The following is a 19,579-nucleotide window of genomic DNA, read 5'->3' as shown; positions in this document are numbered from 1 at the left end:
TAAGCAGCCGTCTTTCCCTTTTTCTGGCAAGGATGTAGTCAATTTGGCTAATATGTCTGCCAGAACGGTAGGTGACTAGGTGACTGGCAGGTTTCCTGAAGTATGATCTTAAATACTTTTCCCAAGTCTATCCTGAGCTAAACAACAGTGGGCTTTGGTGGATGAGTTTACCACTAACATTTAGCAACTGTACCCATGTGTACCTGTAGTACAGTCCACACTGTTGCAAACAATGGGTCTGAAAATGACTCTCTTCTTGCTACCAGCCATGGATGTCCTGTAAAGGGTCATATATGCTGCTTTTTACCATAACAGACAATTTCAGGGAAATTTTTATTTTCAATATCTTGTATAACTCCTCACTCAATAATAAACTAAGATAGTGACAATTCTACTAACTATATAAAGTAATTCTACACCAAGCTAATGAAAGAGCCTCTATATGGTCATTTGACCGAGTAGAAATAGCAGCTAAATCTACCTCCAATTCCACTCAAGGAAAAAAGACATATTTAATAATGTGGAGAGAGAGAGAGAGAGAGAGAGAGAGAAAGAGAGAGAGAGAGAAAGAGAGAGAGAGAGAGAGAGAGAGAGAGAGAAATGGTCATGTCTGGAAAGCCTCTGCTTGATCATGTTTGACCTGGGTAAATAACAAGTTACATAACAGGTCAAGAAACAATCTCTCCATTTCTAATGATTTAAATAAAACAAATAACAATAACTAATTTATCACTGTCAAACAATTTCACTTTGCCATAATCCCCACTTTCTCAATATAGAATGAAAGAACCAAACCAGTAGTTTTCCAACAGCCAAACTTTCAGGCAAATATCAAAACTCTACTGCCACAAGCTTGATGTTAAGCAGGAAAAAAAAAAAATTCTATTGCCAAGAAGAATCACCTTATATTTATATTAGAGAAGGAGGGAGGGAGGTAGCTAAGTTTAGATAGTCTGTATGAATAACAGTTAAAGCAGTAAAACTAAACTGTTGAACAACAAATATAGAAAACAAAACAAAAAAAAAAAAGACTTTCATATTTTACTTGTTTCAATCATTGGGCAGCAGTCATGCTAGGGTACCTCCCTAAAGAGCTTAGTCAAACAAATTGATCCCAGTACTAATTTTTAAAAATCTGGTACACATTTTTATTGGTCTCTTTTGCAAAACCACCAATTTGCAAAGCTATAAACAAAGCAACACCAGTTGTCAAGTAGTGGAGATAAGAGTGGGGTCAAATACACACATAGTGTATACATATATATATATATCATCATCATCATTGTTTAACGTCCGCTTCCCATGCTGGCATGGGTTGGACGATTTGACTGAGGACTGGCGAACCAGATGGCTGCACCAGGCTCCAATCTGATCTGGCAGAGTTTCTACAGCTGGATGCTCTTCCTATATATACACACAAACACACACATATCTATCTGTATATGATTTGGTTATGAGGATTCTTAAGAACCAAGGCACATCAACGTGTAGAACACCTGGACTGTATGTTATAGTGTAATCTGTTATGACTACATTAAAATATAATTCTACCAAAACAGGTGTCATATATTTTAAATGTTATTTATGTTTACTTTTCATATCTATCTATCAATCTACCTATCTACATGTGCATGCATGCATGCACACATACACACACACACACAACAGGCATCCACACAGCTTCTATCAGCCAAATTCACTCACAAGGTATTCGTTAGCTTGAAGTTACAGTAGAAGACACCTGCACAAGTTACTGTGCAGTGAGACTGAATCCAACTGAACTTGAAAGCAAACTGCTAAACCACACAGTTATGCTAGTAACTTTACTATGTTGTGGCCACATTCTCAAGACAGAGCCAAGTAAGTACCGTAAAAATGCATTTAATTTATGCACTTTTTCCGCAAAAATAAAAATAAACTTTAGGAGATGTGTAAATTACATGAGTAGATCATTTCTGGTATTTTTATCGAAATTTTTTTTGTTGAAAAAAGATGTACAAAACATAAAAATTCAGACCAGAAGTCGACTCATTTAATGTCAGAACAGGTTTTTACAGAAAAAATAATGGCTTAAATACGCATAATGAAGTTGACTTTTATTTATGCTGGGTGGTATAATGCTTACTTTTTCTGTATCAATTTACTAAAACCATTAAATGGTGAACTAGTTGTTGAAGTCTGACGGTCTTTCTGGTAAACATGGTCCGGGCCATATTTTACATTGTTTGGAGTTTCTACCTATTGCAATGGAGCACATATTTAATTTCTCCTTTGCAGTAAACAATTCATAAATTCTGTTCATACTGACAATAACGTTAATGACAAATTTTTAAGTTTGCTTGACATTTTATAAGTGTGAAAGGGATTAAAATTTTGATCATAACCAGTTTGATCAGCCACCTTCCTCTGTCGGTTGAGTAAAGTGTCATCCAAGCTGATGTTCACTGGTAATAAAACTTAATTTGCAATACCTGTGTGTATTTATCAGCTTTGTTTTTGATGGTAATTCTTATCAACAACTTTTCCTGTGATTGTAATTTGAGAAGACATACAGCAGTATGCTAAAGATCAGACATAATCTCTTGTGGGCAAGAAACGTAAAATAATGTTCATGACAAACAACACAAACACTTTGTAATTTAATAGCTTTCAATGTGATACCTGTTAAATAGAAATTAATTTTATTTAATGAAAATTTAATAAAATCTAATCATAAGTAAGTGAAATTATGCTAAATAACTAAATTCAAAACCTTTTTCCCCTGGCTATATCGGAAATTCTGGAAACTTTTAGGTGTGAATTTTACACAAGTAGAAGCTTTTTTTAAAACAAATTTTATCCTGAAAATCACCTGCATAAATTACGCAAGTGCACAAATTATATGGGTTTTCACCATAAAAAGAATATATACAACAATATATCTAACACTTCAAATATTCCTGTTTTAAAGCCCACTTTTTCTTTCTATTCTGACATGGTTTTGACAGGTGTACTATATAACATGTCACCTATCATGTTGGTCATATCATCTCAGCTGTGAAGCCTAACAGTTTAACATTTAACCTTACCTGTAATGTATCAACAATTGAGAGTCAAAAAGGTAGCTTCCATAGCAAGAAATAGCAGCCAAATTTTGCACAAATCAAAACCATACCTTTTCTTTTTGCATCTTTAACGATCCTCTTTCACACATATCTTCCACTGACAACTCACAATACATTCCCTACACCCACTTATATTTAAGTTATTTCTATTTTTACATATATCAGCTGATGTCTTTAAAAAACTAGCCATCCACTGATTTGTTTGTGCTCTATTTTTCATGTAGAGCATAAGTGAACTCATGAGTTCACTTGTAATCTATTTTCATGGATCAAACCTATCTGATTTGTCTTAAGCCCCCAATTTTTCTTTTCTCAGAGGGTGATTTTGGGAGAAGATTTGACTGTTACTTTTAATGCACAGAGGCTCTCTTGCTCCCTAAAATTAAATGTTGGTTTACTAAAGATGTTTTAGGCAGAATGTTTTACACAAGATATTTTGGTAACAGAATATGAAGCATTGTCACAAATATAGTGCAATTCAAATCGACAAGTGACATAAGTAGTACTATTCCCATTGATTATAAAACATACCATGTAATATCATGATAGTCACACATGGTATGATTTATATATCATTATACACAAACACATTCCATTAAGTCAAGCTTGCATACTACGAGGAAAACCTTTTGTTGCCAACAAAGAAAATCTCTCAGCTATATAAAAGAAACATAAAGCAGAATGAAGTGGGGAAGGCGAAGCTATATGATCTGACTGTGATATTACTAATTTCATGATTTCAATAAATCAATGATATCTACATTGGTCACGAGAGTAACATTACACTGTATGTAATATGATGCTGGGAACATATTGTTTGGAAATAAAGGAAACTACAGATGAGCACCAGAAATAAATGTCTGTATAAATAAAGTTGTGAATTGGCACCTGTTTCAACTGTGTTCTAAGTTCAAATCCCACTGAGGTTAAGTTTACCTTTTACTCTTATAGGGTTCTTCTTCGGTGGCGGCGCTACCACCACCCTCCTCCTCCTCATGCCCGTTTCCCAAGCTGGTATTGGTTAGGAACTGGCAAGCCAGAGAGCTGCACCAGGCTCCAATTATCTGTTTTGGTTTGGTTTCTATGGCTGAATAACTTTCCTAACATCAACTATTTTACAGAGTGTACTGGATGTTTTGTCCATGGCACTAGCATAGGTCTTTTATATGCAGCACCAGCGTGGGTACTTTCTAGGTGGCACTGGCACTGGCATCGGTGTTTTTTACATGGCATCAGCATAAGAGCTTTTTATATAATAAACCAGGGTAGCAGCTTGGCAAAAACGTTAGTGTGTCAGATGTGATGCAGTATAGTAAATGTCTGAGCTGTCTACATCCTGACAACAACCCTAGTAATGACACAGGAACCAAATTGTATTGACCCTAATGCTTGGACAATATCAGTAGTGTGGAGAGGAAAGGCTTGCACGCATAAGTAACTGGCAGTCTTACACAAAGTTTTCTGGCTGGTGGCACACACACACACAGATAAACGGATAACTCCAAATAACAGAGGTCTCCAGATAATCAGATAACATACTAAATATTAATAAAAAAACTGACATTTTGTTGGTTACGACATTGAGGGTTCCAGTTGATCTGATCAACGGAACAGCTTGCTTATGAAATTAACACGCAAGTGACTGAGCACTCCAAAGACATGCATACTCCTCAAGTAATTCTCAAGAAGATTCAGCATGACACAGAATGTGACAAGGCTGGCTTTTTGAAACACAGGAACTAATAATTTTTGTCAGCTGAGTGGACTGGAGCAACATGAAATAAAGTGTCTTGTTCAAGGACACAATGCACCACTAGGTATCAAACTAACAACCTTACAATCAGGAGTCAAACACCCTAACCACATAGCCATGTACCTTCACATACTTAATACTAAGTAGCTTGCTGGAAGAGAAATTAAAGTCAAAAGATACAGAGAACATTTATGCAATAGAATAATGTAGTTGATGATAATGAAGGAAAGCTGAAGAAAGACTATTAAAAATAGTGTACAACACAAAATTAGATAAATGAACAGCTGCACATTAAACACACCAGATATACTGCAACTTATACTGTCTTGAAACTATGTTCAATAATTTGCAGTACAATATAACAGCTTGGATATGTGTGGGTTTCACTGTAGTGTCTGTTCCAAAGTTTTTTCTTTCTGCTTTTTTTAGCAAACTAAGCTGTTGTATGATGGTTTCAAGTCTTTCTATCACTAAATCAACACTGGTTTTGAATCATCAAATACTGGTTTCAGAATGGGCTCAGTTATTAGAAGGTACATATAAAATGAGATCAACATTAATACCTGACCTTAATTGAGAGAAGTGAGATCATCAGTGTATGATATTAAATATGTTAATGACACCGATAATATGCTCATATATTTCTTTTTAAAATTCATTTAACACACTAACATAGGTGTGATGGTATATTTGTTTGGAGCAATTATTTTTACAGCTGAACTATGCTCTCCTAACACTAACCACTTAACTGTGAAGTCAAGATAAAGCCTGTTATTATTCAATAAGGCAATGTAAAGAAAATGGAGTTAGATGGCTTGTGCAGGGACAGAAGCAAGTGAGAGTTGTAAGAACAGAACCTATGGTATGTTTACACTTACAATAGGGAACTATTCGTATAACTAGAACGGAACAGCTGCTACATGACATAGATATTTTACATCACCACATACTCAAATTGTTGTATAACTAATTGAATCAATCTTTGGCATAAAGATGTGATGTACCTGTAGCAAGCATTTTGTCTAATCAGCTATTTAGTTTTAAAATTATATCAAATGGGCGTATTTTGACATTGTCAGCATTGGATCAGGCGATTAGAGTTGGACTAAATCTGTTGCAAAAATTGGATGGTCTTAACTAGTCAATCGGTGTTTGAGCAACAGTTTTTTTATCCCAATGCAGAAAAATTCTCTTCCAGCCTACCAACCGTTATATAAGAAACACTCCCTCACACTACAGAGAAGAGATAGAGATGAGATCACAAGCCAAACAGATGTCTTCCCATGAACTATGCTGCCAAGAACACAGAACCATGCCATGAATTACCAAACCCATTACTTATCAATATATAAGACATTTGCCATGTATTTTTCATAACAGTTGCATTAAATTTACCTGGTCCTTCTTATCATTAGTCTGTCTACAATCACTCCAGGCATAGACTAGACCAGTTAATGTATAACCATCATGTAGCTAGCTACCTCAGACGAACTAACCATAGTTAACTTAACCAAAACTCATAGCCAACAGCTGTTATATACTCTTCTCTCTGTCTCTTCTACTGTTAATGCATTAGTTCCTGTTCCTTATGTTACTTTCACTAAATTCCACCCATTTCACCCTCACCCAGTTTCATCCTTACTTTGTTTAATCCCAAACTTTGTATTAAAAAAAAAAAGACCTTGCTCAATCTTTCTTCTACATAACTACAAACCCTTGAAACCATTTTCTCCCTTTTTGTGACCGGAAAAGGTATCCATTACACACTGTAAAATAGCAGGTGTTAGGAAGGGCATCCAGCTCTAAAAATCATGCTAAATCAGACTGGAGCCTGGAAGAGGAGAAAGTGAAAAGGCAACATTTGCTTTGAAGTGAGAGCAGAAAGTGAAAGCAAGGAGAAAGTGAAAGATGTATGTATGTGTATATGAAATGGATGTGTATGTGTTTACACATGTGTGTGTGTGTGAGAGAGAGAGACAGTCAGAGAGGGAGAGAGAATGAGTGAAGGTGTGTTGTTATGTATGCATTTTTTGCATGTATGTGTAAGTGGTACTCACTCAATCTCCATCTCTCTCCCACACACACACACATTATCTTTCAGATACACATACATAAATACATATGCATACATCTATTTTGTATGTATGTGTGCATGTGAGAGAGAAAGTGAGTGACTGTATTTCCTCATAACATACAGAGAAATGGATGCCTTTTAAGGTACACACTCATAGAAAATGTGATGCCATTGCGTTGTATAAAATGTCTTTTAGGATAGTTGAATTATAGAAAGATTATAATGTAAAATTTTTGTAATGCAAATATGTAAATGAAAATAAAATTTATTTGTTAGCTTAAAGATTACTGAATCTTTTGATAGCCCATACATCAAAACTGGCAACTCAGTTTCTGAATGTATTCGTTAATTTCTGTAAATTTTTTTTTATTTCTTTAGGCTTTGAAGAGAGCAGAAAATGAAAGAGAGGAGAAAGTGAAAGATGTATGTACGTGTATGTATACATGTGAGAGAGAAAGGGTGAGTGAAGGAGTGTGTTGTCATGTATGTGTAAGTGGCACTCAGTCTCTCACTCTGTCTCACACACACACATTCATATACACATAAATAAATACATATGCATATATCTTTTTGTGTATGTGTGCTTGTGCATGTGAGTGACTGTATTTCCTCATAACATATAGAGAAATGGATGTCTTTTAAGGTACACACTCATATAGAAAATGTGACATTGTCATCACAGTATAAAATGTTTACGATAGTTGACTTATAGAAAAGATTATAATGTAAAATTCTTGTATTGCAAATATGTAAATGAAAATAAAAAGTTTATTTGGTAGATGTAAGATTACTGAATCTTTTGATACCCCATATTTCAAAATCAATAACCCAGTTTTCAAATGCATAAGGAAGATACACACACACACAAACTCTCTTTTATATACATGGAAGTGTACCTGTCTGTCATTCTCTGTCTGTCTCTCATATCCCCTGTGTGTCTATCTCTTCCTGTCTTTTCCCTTTCCCTGGTTTCAGCCACTCTCATTATGTCACATTTCCCCAAACCTAACACGTTTGCATCCCTCTCATTTTATCATGTAATAGCGCAACCCCCATAGTCGGTCCATTTGTTATTGAAATCCAATTAGCCTATAATTGAACTGGATGTTAGTTCAACATGTATACAAAGTTCAGTGAAGATTGGTTCCCTCAGTTTGGGCAGCAAGATGGTAACAGACAGACAGAAATTGTCATTTATATATAAGATACGCCAGTGATATAGCATGTATGTTCATTATAAAATATACTGGATGCTAGTGATGTATCATATATGTTTACAAAAAAAAAAAATATTGTGTATTAAGTATAGTAAAGTCTGTCCAGTGCAAAATGTACTGTATACTAAAATGATGTAATGTATGTGCTCACTTTAAAATAGACTTTATAGAATTTGTATGTGGGTATCCAATTTGTGTGAGTTAATAGAATATTTTACCATTATTATCCAATATAAACTCGTCATTCACAACAATGGAAATAAAATAAAGAAACAACAAAAAATGAAATTAAGATTAAAAACTGAGTAAAAATATAGAAGCAATTTTTGGTTAATATCTTTTTTTTTTCCTTTTTCATATCAAGTACATAATTGTTTCTCCAATATTCTAAATTATAATGTTATGCAGATTATATTATAAAATATAATTGTCTATATTTAGATATAGTCTATTGAATAATTTCCACAAATCTATTTATAGCAATGAATGAATTATTCAATCAATGAATCAATGAAAAGTGAAAAATCTTACTCTGTTGCTGCTGCCACTGCTACTGCTACTGTCTGTTGTGGCAGTGGTGGTGTTGGAGTTCACTGACACCAGACTAGCGCGACGTTCAATATGGACTTCATCTAGAGATGTTGTGTCACTTTCCATATCCCTGACAAATAGTAAAAATATTTCCACTGTCAAAATCAAACAATTTTAAAATTTAACTTTTATATCTACAACCTAAGAATAAACAATGTGATAATTAACAGTAGAGGAGATAAATTGGCTTCAAATTTTGGCACAAGGCCAGCAAGTTAGGGAGTGGGGTATAGTCAATTAGATTGATCCCAGTGCTCAACTGGTACTTATTTTATCAACCTCAAAAGTATGAAAGGTAAAGCTGACCTCAGTGGAATGTAAAGATGGATAAAATACCACTAAGCGTTTTACTCGGCAGAATCAATTAAGCAGCCATTTCCAAAAAAACAAATGTATCTAAAAAAATATAGTTATGTTCATCCATACAATGAAATCCGCGACTGTCTATTATCCCAGACAAAGGAAATATATTTGTTTGTAACACCACTAAATTTCTCACAGAAAACTGTTTGCCACATAAAAAGTACCCAGTACTCTCTGTAATATGGCTGATGTTAGAGAATGGCACTTAGTTGTTGAAACCAAGCCAAAACAGACTATGGAACCTGGTGTGGCCCCTGGCCTTGCCATTTGTTGTCAAGCTGTCTAACCCATGCCAGCATGGAAAACAGACATTAAATGATGACTTAGTCCACCAATTTTTTCCATCATAGATATCAATATTATTTATATTATATAAACACTTCAATTCTTATGGCAAAATATATATAATTCTGATTTTAGCTTAACTATATTACTTCAACATATTCACCAGCAAAGACATGTACCAGTGATAACATTGTTACAGCTAGGTTTCTCTACCGATGTAGGTTAGATAACACTAAAAATTTTAATATTTAACAATTTGAAGCTTCCACCACAGAGTGCTGTATGAATACTTCAGGCAGGGTGATGGTGGAAAAGCTCATCATTATAGTACACACAACCAACTTACAGTAGTATTGTATTTGATGACATTTTGCCTCCACTCTTCACAAAAAATAACAGTAAACTGCTGAGGAAGTTAGCACCTAACCAGCTCTATAGTGAGTTAGAACCAAATTTCCAACCAAGACAAGATTAAGATGGTAGAGTTGATTTACTTAACTAACAACTGAATGTAGTGATTATAACAGAATAGAAATTGCAAACTAGTGTAAAATTCTAAGTATCATATTTATGGCACAGTTGTAATATGGTGTGTACCATGTTTAATATGTCAGCTCCAATGTGGTAGGCAGGTATTTTGGTTACTGTGTCGTTTATGATACGATAGGTAGGTAGGTAGGATGGTACTCTGGTCACTGTGACATGGTAGGTATGTACCCTGTTTAGTGTTAGCAGTGATTCTAGTATTCTAATACAACTAACAAGTATACAAAAAAAAAAAAGAGAATAAAACCACATTTTCATGTGCCTGAACTTACCGACTTGTTCTGTTAACAAACATCTTTGGTGCTGCGACAGATTTTGTTAGAGGTTCTTTCAAGGCAGAGTGCATATAGACAAGACGTTCTTGAATTAACTCTCTCATCTTTTTCACCCACTGTTGTTTTGTATCCAGTGATGATGCCTATATAACCAAGGAACAGAGATAGAGCTTGAGAGAATTTTCATTTAACAGTTTCATAAGTAACACAATCTTGACATCACCAGATTCTTTCCCACATACATGTACATATGCACAAAGACACACACACATACATAGTTACATGCACATAAAAACACAAACATGTACAAGCATAAACAAATGCACGTGTGTGCACACACAGACACACATATATAAAAATACATGTAACCAGCTTCAAGCATTTATATGGGAATTCATCATCATCCTCATTTAATGTCCATTTTCCATGCTGGAATAGGCTGAATGGTTTGACTGAGGTCCGGAGAGCCAGCGGTTGCACCAGGCTCCAATCTGATCTGGCAATGTTTCTACAGCTGGATGCTTCCTAACGCCAACCATTTTTATGTGCCACCGGCACAAGAGCCAGTCGGGAGGTACTGGCATCAGCCATGTTTGGTTGATGCTTTTTACATACTACTGGTACGGGAGCCAGTCAGGTGAGCCTGGCATCGACCATGTTCAGATGGTGCTTTTTACATGCCACCAGCACAAGAGCCAGTCGGGAGGTACTGGCATCAGCCACATTTGGTTGATGCTTTTTACATACTACTGGTACGGGAGCCAGTCAGGTGAGCCTGGCATCGACCATGTTCAGATGGTGCTTTTTATGTGCCACTGGCACAGAAGCCAGTCAGGGGGTACTGGCCATAGGTACGCTATTGGTTTTACTTGACTCAACAGGTCTTCTCAAGCATATCATATCACCTGATGCATAAGGGGTATTCTTAACAGGGCTGGACATGCATGGCTGCGATCTCACTTTAGTTGCTGGATCTTCTCAATCACAGCATATCTCCAAAGGTTTCGGTCTCCTGTCACTGCCTCTGAGGGCCAATGTTTGAAGGTCATGCTTCATCACCTCATCCCATGACCATATTAGTGCAGTTGCCTCTCTTGCACACCACATTTGATGCTTCTTATGCCCAACTTTTCTCTCAGGGCGCTTACACACTGTCGTGTATGCACACTGACATTACACATCCAGCAGATCATACTAACTTCATTTCTTAAATATCAATTTATTTATTATTTAAAGATACTTCACAATTGAAGGTAAATATCTTCTTTTGTCAACATGTCAGTATATAAATTATTATAACTGATTGTGTCAACATATCAAACTATACCTTAGTTTGTCAACACACCAGTCTATAAGCTATTACATCCAATTTTCTCAACTTATCAGGTTATTTTAATTTTTCAACATATCTGACTCCTAGAAGGAAGTTGTGTCTACAAAATAAGAAAACTGACTGCACAAGTTACAGGAGTTAAACCTTTTATTTTCTTACAATTATCACCATGTCTACAAATGACAATATAAAATTGGCAACATTACTAAATACTAAGAGTTAGTCTGCTAAATGTTCATACCTTCAAAATTATTCTGTAATCAGAAATTGGTGCTCTTCCTGTCCAAAGTGCAAACTTGCATTCATCACCTTCTATATGTTCAGTGATGTTGATTTCTGAAATCTATAAAAACACAAAGTAAAGTGAATTTAAACCATTAGTAACCACATTTCTAACAACAAAAACAGCACAACCTATATGGTTAAATTAATTAGAAATAATCAAGAATTTGGTGAAGGTTTGTATAAAGTAACTTTTATTGGTATAATATCAGTCTATTGTTTAGAATAGAACTAACTTTGGGCTCTTATATAAAGGGGTGGTAATGGATAGTAATTTAAATGCAAACACTTTAAAAATGGACAATTTGGAGTAGGTAGGTATTAGAGGACTAGTGGTGATCTCCTGTAGGTTGGAATCTGTGACAAAAACTAAATTAAAATGGGTAGAAACAATTTAATGAGTGTCCACACATGAGTGTCCACACATGAGTGTGCGTGATTGGTTTATGATTTGTATATAACTAGAACATGTCTTAGGGGGTGCCTAGAAAGTTAAACTGTGATATTTATTAACCCTAAAGGGAGGAAAGGTAAAACTGATCATGGTGTAATTTGAGTGCAGAAAGCTGGAACAAATATCTCAAGGTATTTTAGTTGATGCCTAAATGACTCTATCCATTAACTGGCTTGTGTAATACTGAATATTTTACATAAACTGGAAAATAATGTTCAAAAATGTAAATGTATTTTCTTTCAGTATCTAAATGGGAGGAAGAAAAGGAGTCAATTTTCAAGAATGTTGATTGCTTGCTTTAAAAACTATTTGTAAGATCAGACAAGACTGAAGTAGAAAATGGTTCTTAGAGCCATCAGTAGGAGGTAACATTGTTTTACATAAAGGTATATATTACAGCTGCTTCTTTCTTCATCCAGCTAACTGACAAATGTCCAGGTTGCTCTCTTTAATCAAATCAGTTTAATCTAGGTCAAGTAGTTTTTTCCTTGAAATATCTTTTCCCCTTTCTCATTGCTACAAGAAAAACAATGACATTGGAGCTAAGGAGGGAGAATGTACGGTTGCTCAATATGCTAGAAATGGTAGACAAATCTCCATCACCTTACAGAACTCAACATCTTAAATAAGGAAAAGATACATTAAATAAAGTTGTCCTACATATTCCTAAATGGTCACAGGGGGAATGCTTACGACCATAAGTCTACTCAACCAGGACTGATTTGGAGTTAAATGACAACCAACTAGAAATAAAAGCTAAAGAAGCTTTCCATACATTCTTTTCAGTAGGGTTTCAGAAGGGAAGGCTGATAAAAAACATCACATTCACAGTGTAACTCTTAAGATTCTTCTCTATTATCTCATACATCATTTTTGTTTCTTGTATTCACTGCTATGAAATCCTAGCACAAAATACATTATCATATAAAGGGATAATGAAAATACTAGAAATATATTTTAATAACAGAAGCTTGAGATTTTCCTGCTGTGTTGGTGTGTATATATAGAGATAATAATTATAAGCGTCACATTTTTGATCAGTAGAAGTTCCTTAAAGATGATACTATAAATAACTTTACTGATAATATCAGGTCCATGACCAGATGCAAAGAAACATCTGATTTCTGTGTTATTGCTGAAGAAAAAGAGAAATTCCAACAAAATCTTTTAATGACTAACAATTACTTCTTGTACCTATAAGTACAAGGCTTAAAATTTTGAAGGAGAGGTTAGTTGATTAAATTGATTGGTACTTTACTTTATCAACTCCAGATGCATAAAAGGTGAAGTTGACCATGACAAGATTTGAAACCGGAACATAAAGAGCCCAAATAAATATCACAAACTTCTTTATTTACAAATTCACTACCATCAGTGATTAATAATTGTTGACTACTTAACCAACTAATTAACCAGTTAATCACTCAATCTATGATGGAATGAGGACATTAAATGATAAGGATGATGAAGAAAGTCCTTTTGTTCCATTCACAACCTCTTCAATAACATACTCTCTCTACTTCAGATCAGCTTAAGAATGTCGCTAATGGCAACAAAATGACTTTACAACAATAACTGATTGATTGGTTAACTGAATGATTAATCCTACAATTGATTAGTTAATTGGTTGAATAGTTAACCAATTAATGAATAATAAAGAAATGAGACAGAACCAGTATGTGTGTGTTTATTATTGGCAATATACAACAAGATCTGTTTCAACACACAAGTTTACATCGAGATTCTTGCAAACCACATACAAGAATGTAATACTTCGCTTAAAGTTTTTGAGAAATGCACTAATATCACACACTCTCATTTTCATCACAGCCAAAAGTTTGTGATCTTGCAAGCTAAATGAGAAAACATTGTTAAATGAGGTAAAAGAAAATTAAATATAATTTCTGTCAACAAGGAAATATAAATTGAAATAATCTTCTATCAAGAATACTTTTTTTTTTATTGAAACTCTATTGTTAGAAATCAAAATAACAGAAATATACTTACAAGTAACTTGGTTTTATACATATATTTTGATTTTCCATTACTGTCTTTAATTTCTTTAGCAAACACGAGACACATCTCAAATAAGAAGATACGTCTCTCTCTTCCTTTCTTTATCAAGTTCTTTGGTTCCCAGACTGTAAAGTTATCTTGTAAAAGTACTTCACCTAAAGCTTCTAAATTATCCTACAAAGAAATATCAAGAAAAATGTAAAGAACACAATTTAACACATGAAATATTTTACACTAAAAATAACATTTTGACAAAATCAAACAAACCAAAAATCAAGGCTGAGTTATATATATGTAAGCATTTTTGATAAATTAACGTCATTGCGCACTGACTTAGTTGGATTAGAGTCTTCTGTTTCATTGCTCACATAGCCAGTGGGGTGGCATCATTTGAAGGCTAAAACAATGCAAAGTGCATTGTGACCAGGGATGTATAACAACATCCCAGAGTCTGGTCAATCCCGTGATATTGTAACACGCACGCACACACACACACACACAATGAAAGTAATAAGAATATTTCTAGCCAGAATATTTGATATCTGTTGTCAGCAATACAGTGATAGGTTGGAAAACTGATGTCATGGACCAGTTTTGATTCCTGAATGTAAACTAGCTTCCTTGATAACAACAATTAAAAAAATTCATAGCTGCTTGTTTATTTCCTGAAGACATAGGGTTACACTCCTCCTCTCTAATGAATATTGCTTGCTAGTAACAAACAATGAGGTATCAGAGATATTTAAAGTGTTTCTTTGTTCTTTGAAAATCAGTTATAATACAGAAAGCAATAAAATGATGCAGAGAAGAAATCAGTTTCTGCTGAACAATGAAACTGATTTCAATTCTCAACCAAAGCAAATTTGCATCAATTCCATCACTAATATCTTAGAGAAAGGCACAAGCATCACACATCCCTCTAAACCAAATATGTCAGCTTGTGTATGAATAAGAAATCATAGATAAAGAGAAAAACTAATAAGTCTCTCGACATGATAGCCCTGTTGACTGAAATTTTATGTTGTGTATCTTAGGCATATCAATGTGAAAGTGACCATCATTCACCACAGAAATTGATGGATATTAGAAGTTACTAACACTCAGAAAGTACCAATATTTCATGTTTTATGACACTGTAAACTAACAGCAAATAGTTGTTCCTACTCTGTGGTATCTATTTACAACTAAATTGACTAAGCCATTTAAGATAAGTATTTTTGCCCAGGAACTCAACCAGTGCCACTGAGAGGATATGAACCACTGATTTTTCAGTCAGTAGTTCGAGTACTTTACCCCTTGGCCATGAAGGCATGATACAATCACAGTGTTGGTGCTATGACAAGAACCAGTGATGTCTTGGCTGGTAGCTCAGCACCCTGTTCCCTTGGTCATTCATGACCACAAGCAAAACTCTCAGAATGTGGATGGCCACTGTTATATTTGATATCAAAAGTCCAACTTAACAGCGCATTAACACTGTTGTTGTTGTTAATGACTTTAGAGCCTATAAGTTATCGTTGTTGTTCAGTCAGCTGTCAGAATTGTGACATTGTTGTTGCTGTTTGTATAGCTCTGACAGAGCTTGCAAATGTTATTTTTCCATCAAATCAATGTGAATATAGAATTTTATTGTTGCTGGAAGCAGAGACATCAGGAGATGCAGGAAAAATGCAAGACCTGTTGGTTAACTTACCTCTAAACCTTCTAGCATGCTTAAATGCATGGCATCATTAGCTTTCTTTGGCACATTCACCATTACATCGAGCCCGTCCTGCAATAAAATAAATTTAACATATATTTGATTGTCACACACACATTCTTACATGAATCAAAACATGTAAATACTGACATAAACAACACAACATGCCTATTATTCAGTTTTATTCAATACTTATAACTTCTTCATAGCTTAAATACCATTAAGAGATGAGATAAAAAAAAGTATAACAGTATAAGCGTGTGCAAGTTTGCGTTGTGTTGTATGAGTGTATATGCTGTGTGTGTCAGTTGTATGTGTGTGTGTGTCTGTGTTTGTTAAAAATAAATCAACAACTTAATGCGTAAACAAATTTAACTATTCAAATCTGAATATTTAGTCAAGTATCCCTTCATTAAGATATAGAAGTGAAGTGTGGTGCTACCAATTTAGATTGGTGGTGCCACACCTTACATATCATAAATGCTGAGTCATGATAAGAGGATGAAGTTTAGGAATGTTGCATCATTTTGGAGAGGAAAGATTTTTAGAAGTAAAGAAGAATGAGAAAATGTTCTTTAAATACTTTTATCGAAGAAAGACTGAAAGTATAGTTAGTAAGTTCTATATTAATTTAGTTTGCTCTCACTTGGAACCATTTCATATTTATCACTAATATTTCTAAGAAAGGTTTCCATGTAACAGCTTCTCCTGCTACCCTCCTCTATATATAATTTTAAAAATCCCAAATAGAAGGAGGAGGTAAGAGGCTGGCCATTGTTGTAGAAGATAGATGTTTAGTATCATGACTGTGTCAGCACAAATCAGGATACGACTGGGTAGGAAAATGCCCTATATGACATGAATATATTTGTAGTTGGTGACAACTAAAAAGAGGAAGGCGAGAGTTTCAAAGAAATATCACTATGAGGAGTCACTGAGTAAGGAAGAATAGATATGATTTTTTTAATGAGTTTAACCCAGTTTTAAGGTTAAATAAAACCATCATTGTTGTAATATATAAAGCAATGATACATTTTATTATTGCTATCACTGTTGAAGACAAAAAAAGTGGTATAGAAGTGCTATTGTAAGAGACTGTTGAATGTTGAGGATGTATGGGTTAGAGAAAGGCTACTTCGTGCTGACTCTACAAAAGGGACCAGCAATTCAAGTTGACAGTGGTGTGGTAGACAAATTAATTAAAGATATGAAAAGAAACACTGCTGGGCCATTAGGGAAAGTTAAGGAGATGCTCAAAATATCTAGTGAGGTAGGATACATGATAACCACCCAGATAATTAATCAAGTGCTGGCATACCTGTACCACTGTAAACTGCTACAAGGACAAAGGAGATGCCTTAGAAAGAGAAATTAAAGAGGACTCAAGCTATTGGATCAGGTTATGAATACCATAGATAGAGTCATAGCCGAACTGATCTGTAACAGAATAAAGCTAAGGAAGATGCAGTTTGAGATTGTGCCTGGCAGAGGTACCATTGATGCAATCTTCTTAGTGAGGCAACTGTGAGATATTTGGCTAAAATTAAACCATTATTCCTGAAATTTGTTGACTTGGAGAAGACCTTTGACAGGATACAATGTTCAGTAATTTAATAGGTGCTAAGGAAACTGGGTTTAGATGAATGGTTTGTGAGGGCTCTACAAGTTGTGTACAAAGATGCAGTAAGTGGGAATTAACAATGATTTCAGTGACAAATTTAAAGTGAAAGCAAGGATCCATCAAGACTCACTCCTATATGTTGATGATTTAGATCTCAGAGCTAAATCAGTGGCATTAGAGAAGAAATTTCAGGCATAGAAACTACACTTAGAATTAAGAGGCCTCAAGATAAACTTAGGAAAGACTAAAGTTTTAGTAAGTCAGCAAAAAGACTAGACCTCAGCATCGTCAAGGAAATGACTTTTCTCAGTACACAGAAAAAGAGTACATATAAACTCTGCATGCTGCACCCAGCATAAATATGGACACATAAGAGGTGCAGTGGAATTATAGGCAGGCTAACTATGAAAGTAAGCTTTGTAGTATGACAAATGTGCTGGAGTAATCTGTACTATAAGCACATCAGAAATAGATTCTCTTATTATCCAGACAGCTCACAAAAAGTAGTTGATAGCTTCTGTAAACTAGGGAACATTGTTAGCAGAAGAATTGGTTATATTGAATCTATAGCATTCAGGAGAAGAACAAGTCAGAAAAGGCTCAGGAGCTATCACAACTGCCGGTAACAAAAGTTTTTCTTCCTCTCAGAGTGCTCATTGCACCCATGTCTTCCTCTACTTCCTTCCTATCTGGGTTCTCTTTGCTCTTCTCCTTCCCTCACTGCTCCCCACACACTCAATCTCATTTTATTTCATTGCCCTCTCCCCACTGCTTCTTTACCTCCTCAACACCCCTTCTCATCTTTCTCCCCACCTCTAGCTGAACCCAACAACCCCTATACTGCTTCCCTGCAATGATTCTCACAGGATTTCTCTTCATTCCTGTCTATTACTCCCTCTCTTATTCCCTTTCTTTCAAACTTGTCATCCATGTTTGTCCTAATAATAGAAGGCAGCCCTAAAGTGCCCAACCAACCAAGCAACCACTCACTCACTCTATCACCTTTCTAGTCGCTCCACCCATTTCTCAATAACCCCAACATTAATCCCTTATCTGTTTCCTACTATGCCCCCTCCCCACCAATTAGCACCTACTCCACTACCACTTTACTACAGCTATAAATCTGTTCCTCTTATCTTACCCCACCTTATACCCTTGCTTAGAATCATCACACCTCACTCTTCTATTCTCCCTCAGTTATAGGGGCTACTTTTGGCTCTTAGGTTGGCAAGTTACATGATGATCTTCACTGATGCTGGTGCCATGAAAAAGCACCCAGTACACTAGTACACTCTGTAAAGTGGTTGGTGTTAAGAAGGGCATCCATCTGTAGAAAGCATGCCAAAGTAGACATTGGAGCATGATACAGTCCTCCAACTTGTCAGATCCAGTTGAACCATCCAACCCATACCAGCATGGAAACCATAAGTATGCAGCTAATACTGATGATGATTAAGTCAAAAGTAGTTGTTAAGATTATGACTATTATGAAAATGGTATCAGAATGGGTTAGTGGCCAACTAGTTATTTTAGTATTGTTACAAACAGAACTGTGTGGGGTTCACTTCAGGGATGAAATCAAAGATGAGAGTTTGACAGCTCAACACACAAAAGTGAAAAAAAACCCCATTAAAGTGAAGTTTAAGACAGACTTGGGATTGATGTTGTACAACTGTATCAGGACATGGGAACACAAATAATGGGGGATAAGTAGATATTTTTGTTATAATGATGAAGCAGATAATGTACTGAACAATCTTCTTACAAGCAATAGGTTCAAAACTACTGAAGGCATTTTGTTTTGCTTCACAGCAGATCTTTAAATTTCTACATTGTTATCTTACCCCACCTTATACTTCTGCTTAAAATCATCACACCTCTCTCTTCTATTCTCCCTCAACTTCTGAGGCCACTTTAGGCTCTTAGATTGGCAAGTTACATGATGATCTTCACTGATGTTAGTGCC

General features: G+C 35.2%; 1 protein-coding gene across 7 annotated transcripts in view; it reads right to left on the bottom strand.

Annotated features, from left to right (window-relative positions):
- Positions 1-19,579, bottom strand: part of LOC106875262 (kalirin) — a 551,716-nt gene that overhangs the window by 227,452 nt on the left and 304,685 nt on the right. For all 7 annotated transcript variants that reach the window (XM_052965684.1, XM_052965687.1, XM_052965686.1 and 4 more), the window contains 5 exons: positions 15,987-16,064; positions 14,285-14,467; positions 11,783-11,884; positions 10,206-10,351; positions 8,680-8,809 (listed from right to left, as the gene is read on the bottom strand). In XM_052965684.1, the coding sequence (XP_052821644.1) occupies positions 8,680-8,809; positions 10,206-10,351; positions 11,783-11,884; positions 14,285-14,467; positions 15,987-16,064 (639 nt within the window). The remainder of the gene's footprint in view (positions 1-8,679; positions 8,810-10,205; positions 10,352-11,782; positions 11,885-14,284; positions 14,468-15,986; positions 16,065-19,579) is intronic.

The sequence above is a fragment of the Octopus bimaculoides genome, chromosome 2 (genome assembly GCF_001194135.2).
Source record: "Octopus bimaculoides isolate UCB-OBI-ISO-001 chromosome 2, ASM119413v2, whole genome shotgun sequence".
Classification (NCBI taxonomy): Eukaryota; Metazoa; Mollusca; class Cephalopoda; order Octopoda; family Octopodidae; genus Octopus; species Octopus bimaculoides.
Note: the sequence above shows the minus strand (reverse complement) of the source record. Positions and strands in the feature narration are given on the sequence as shown.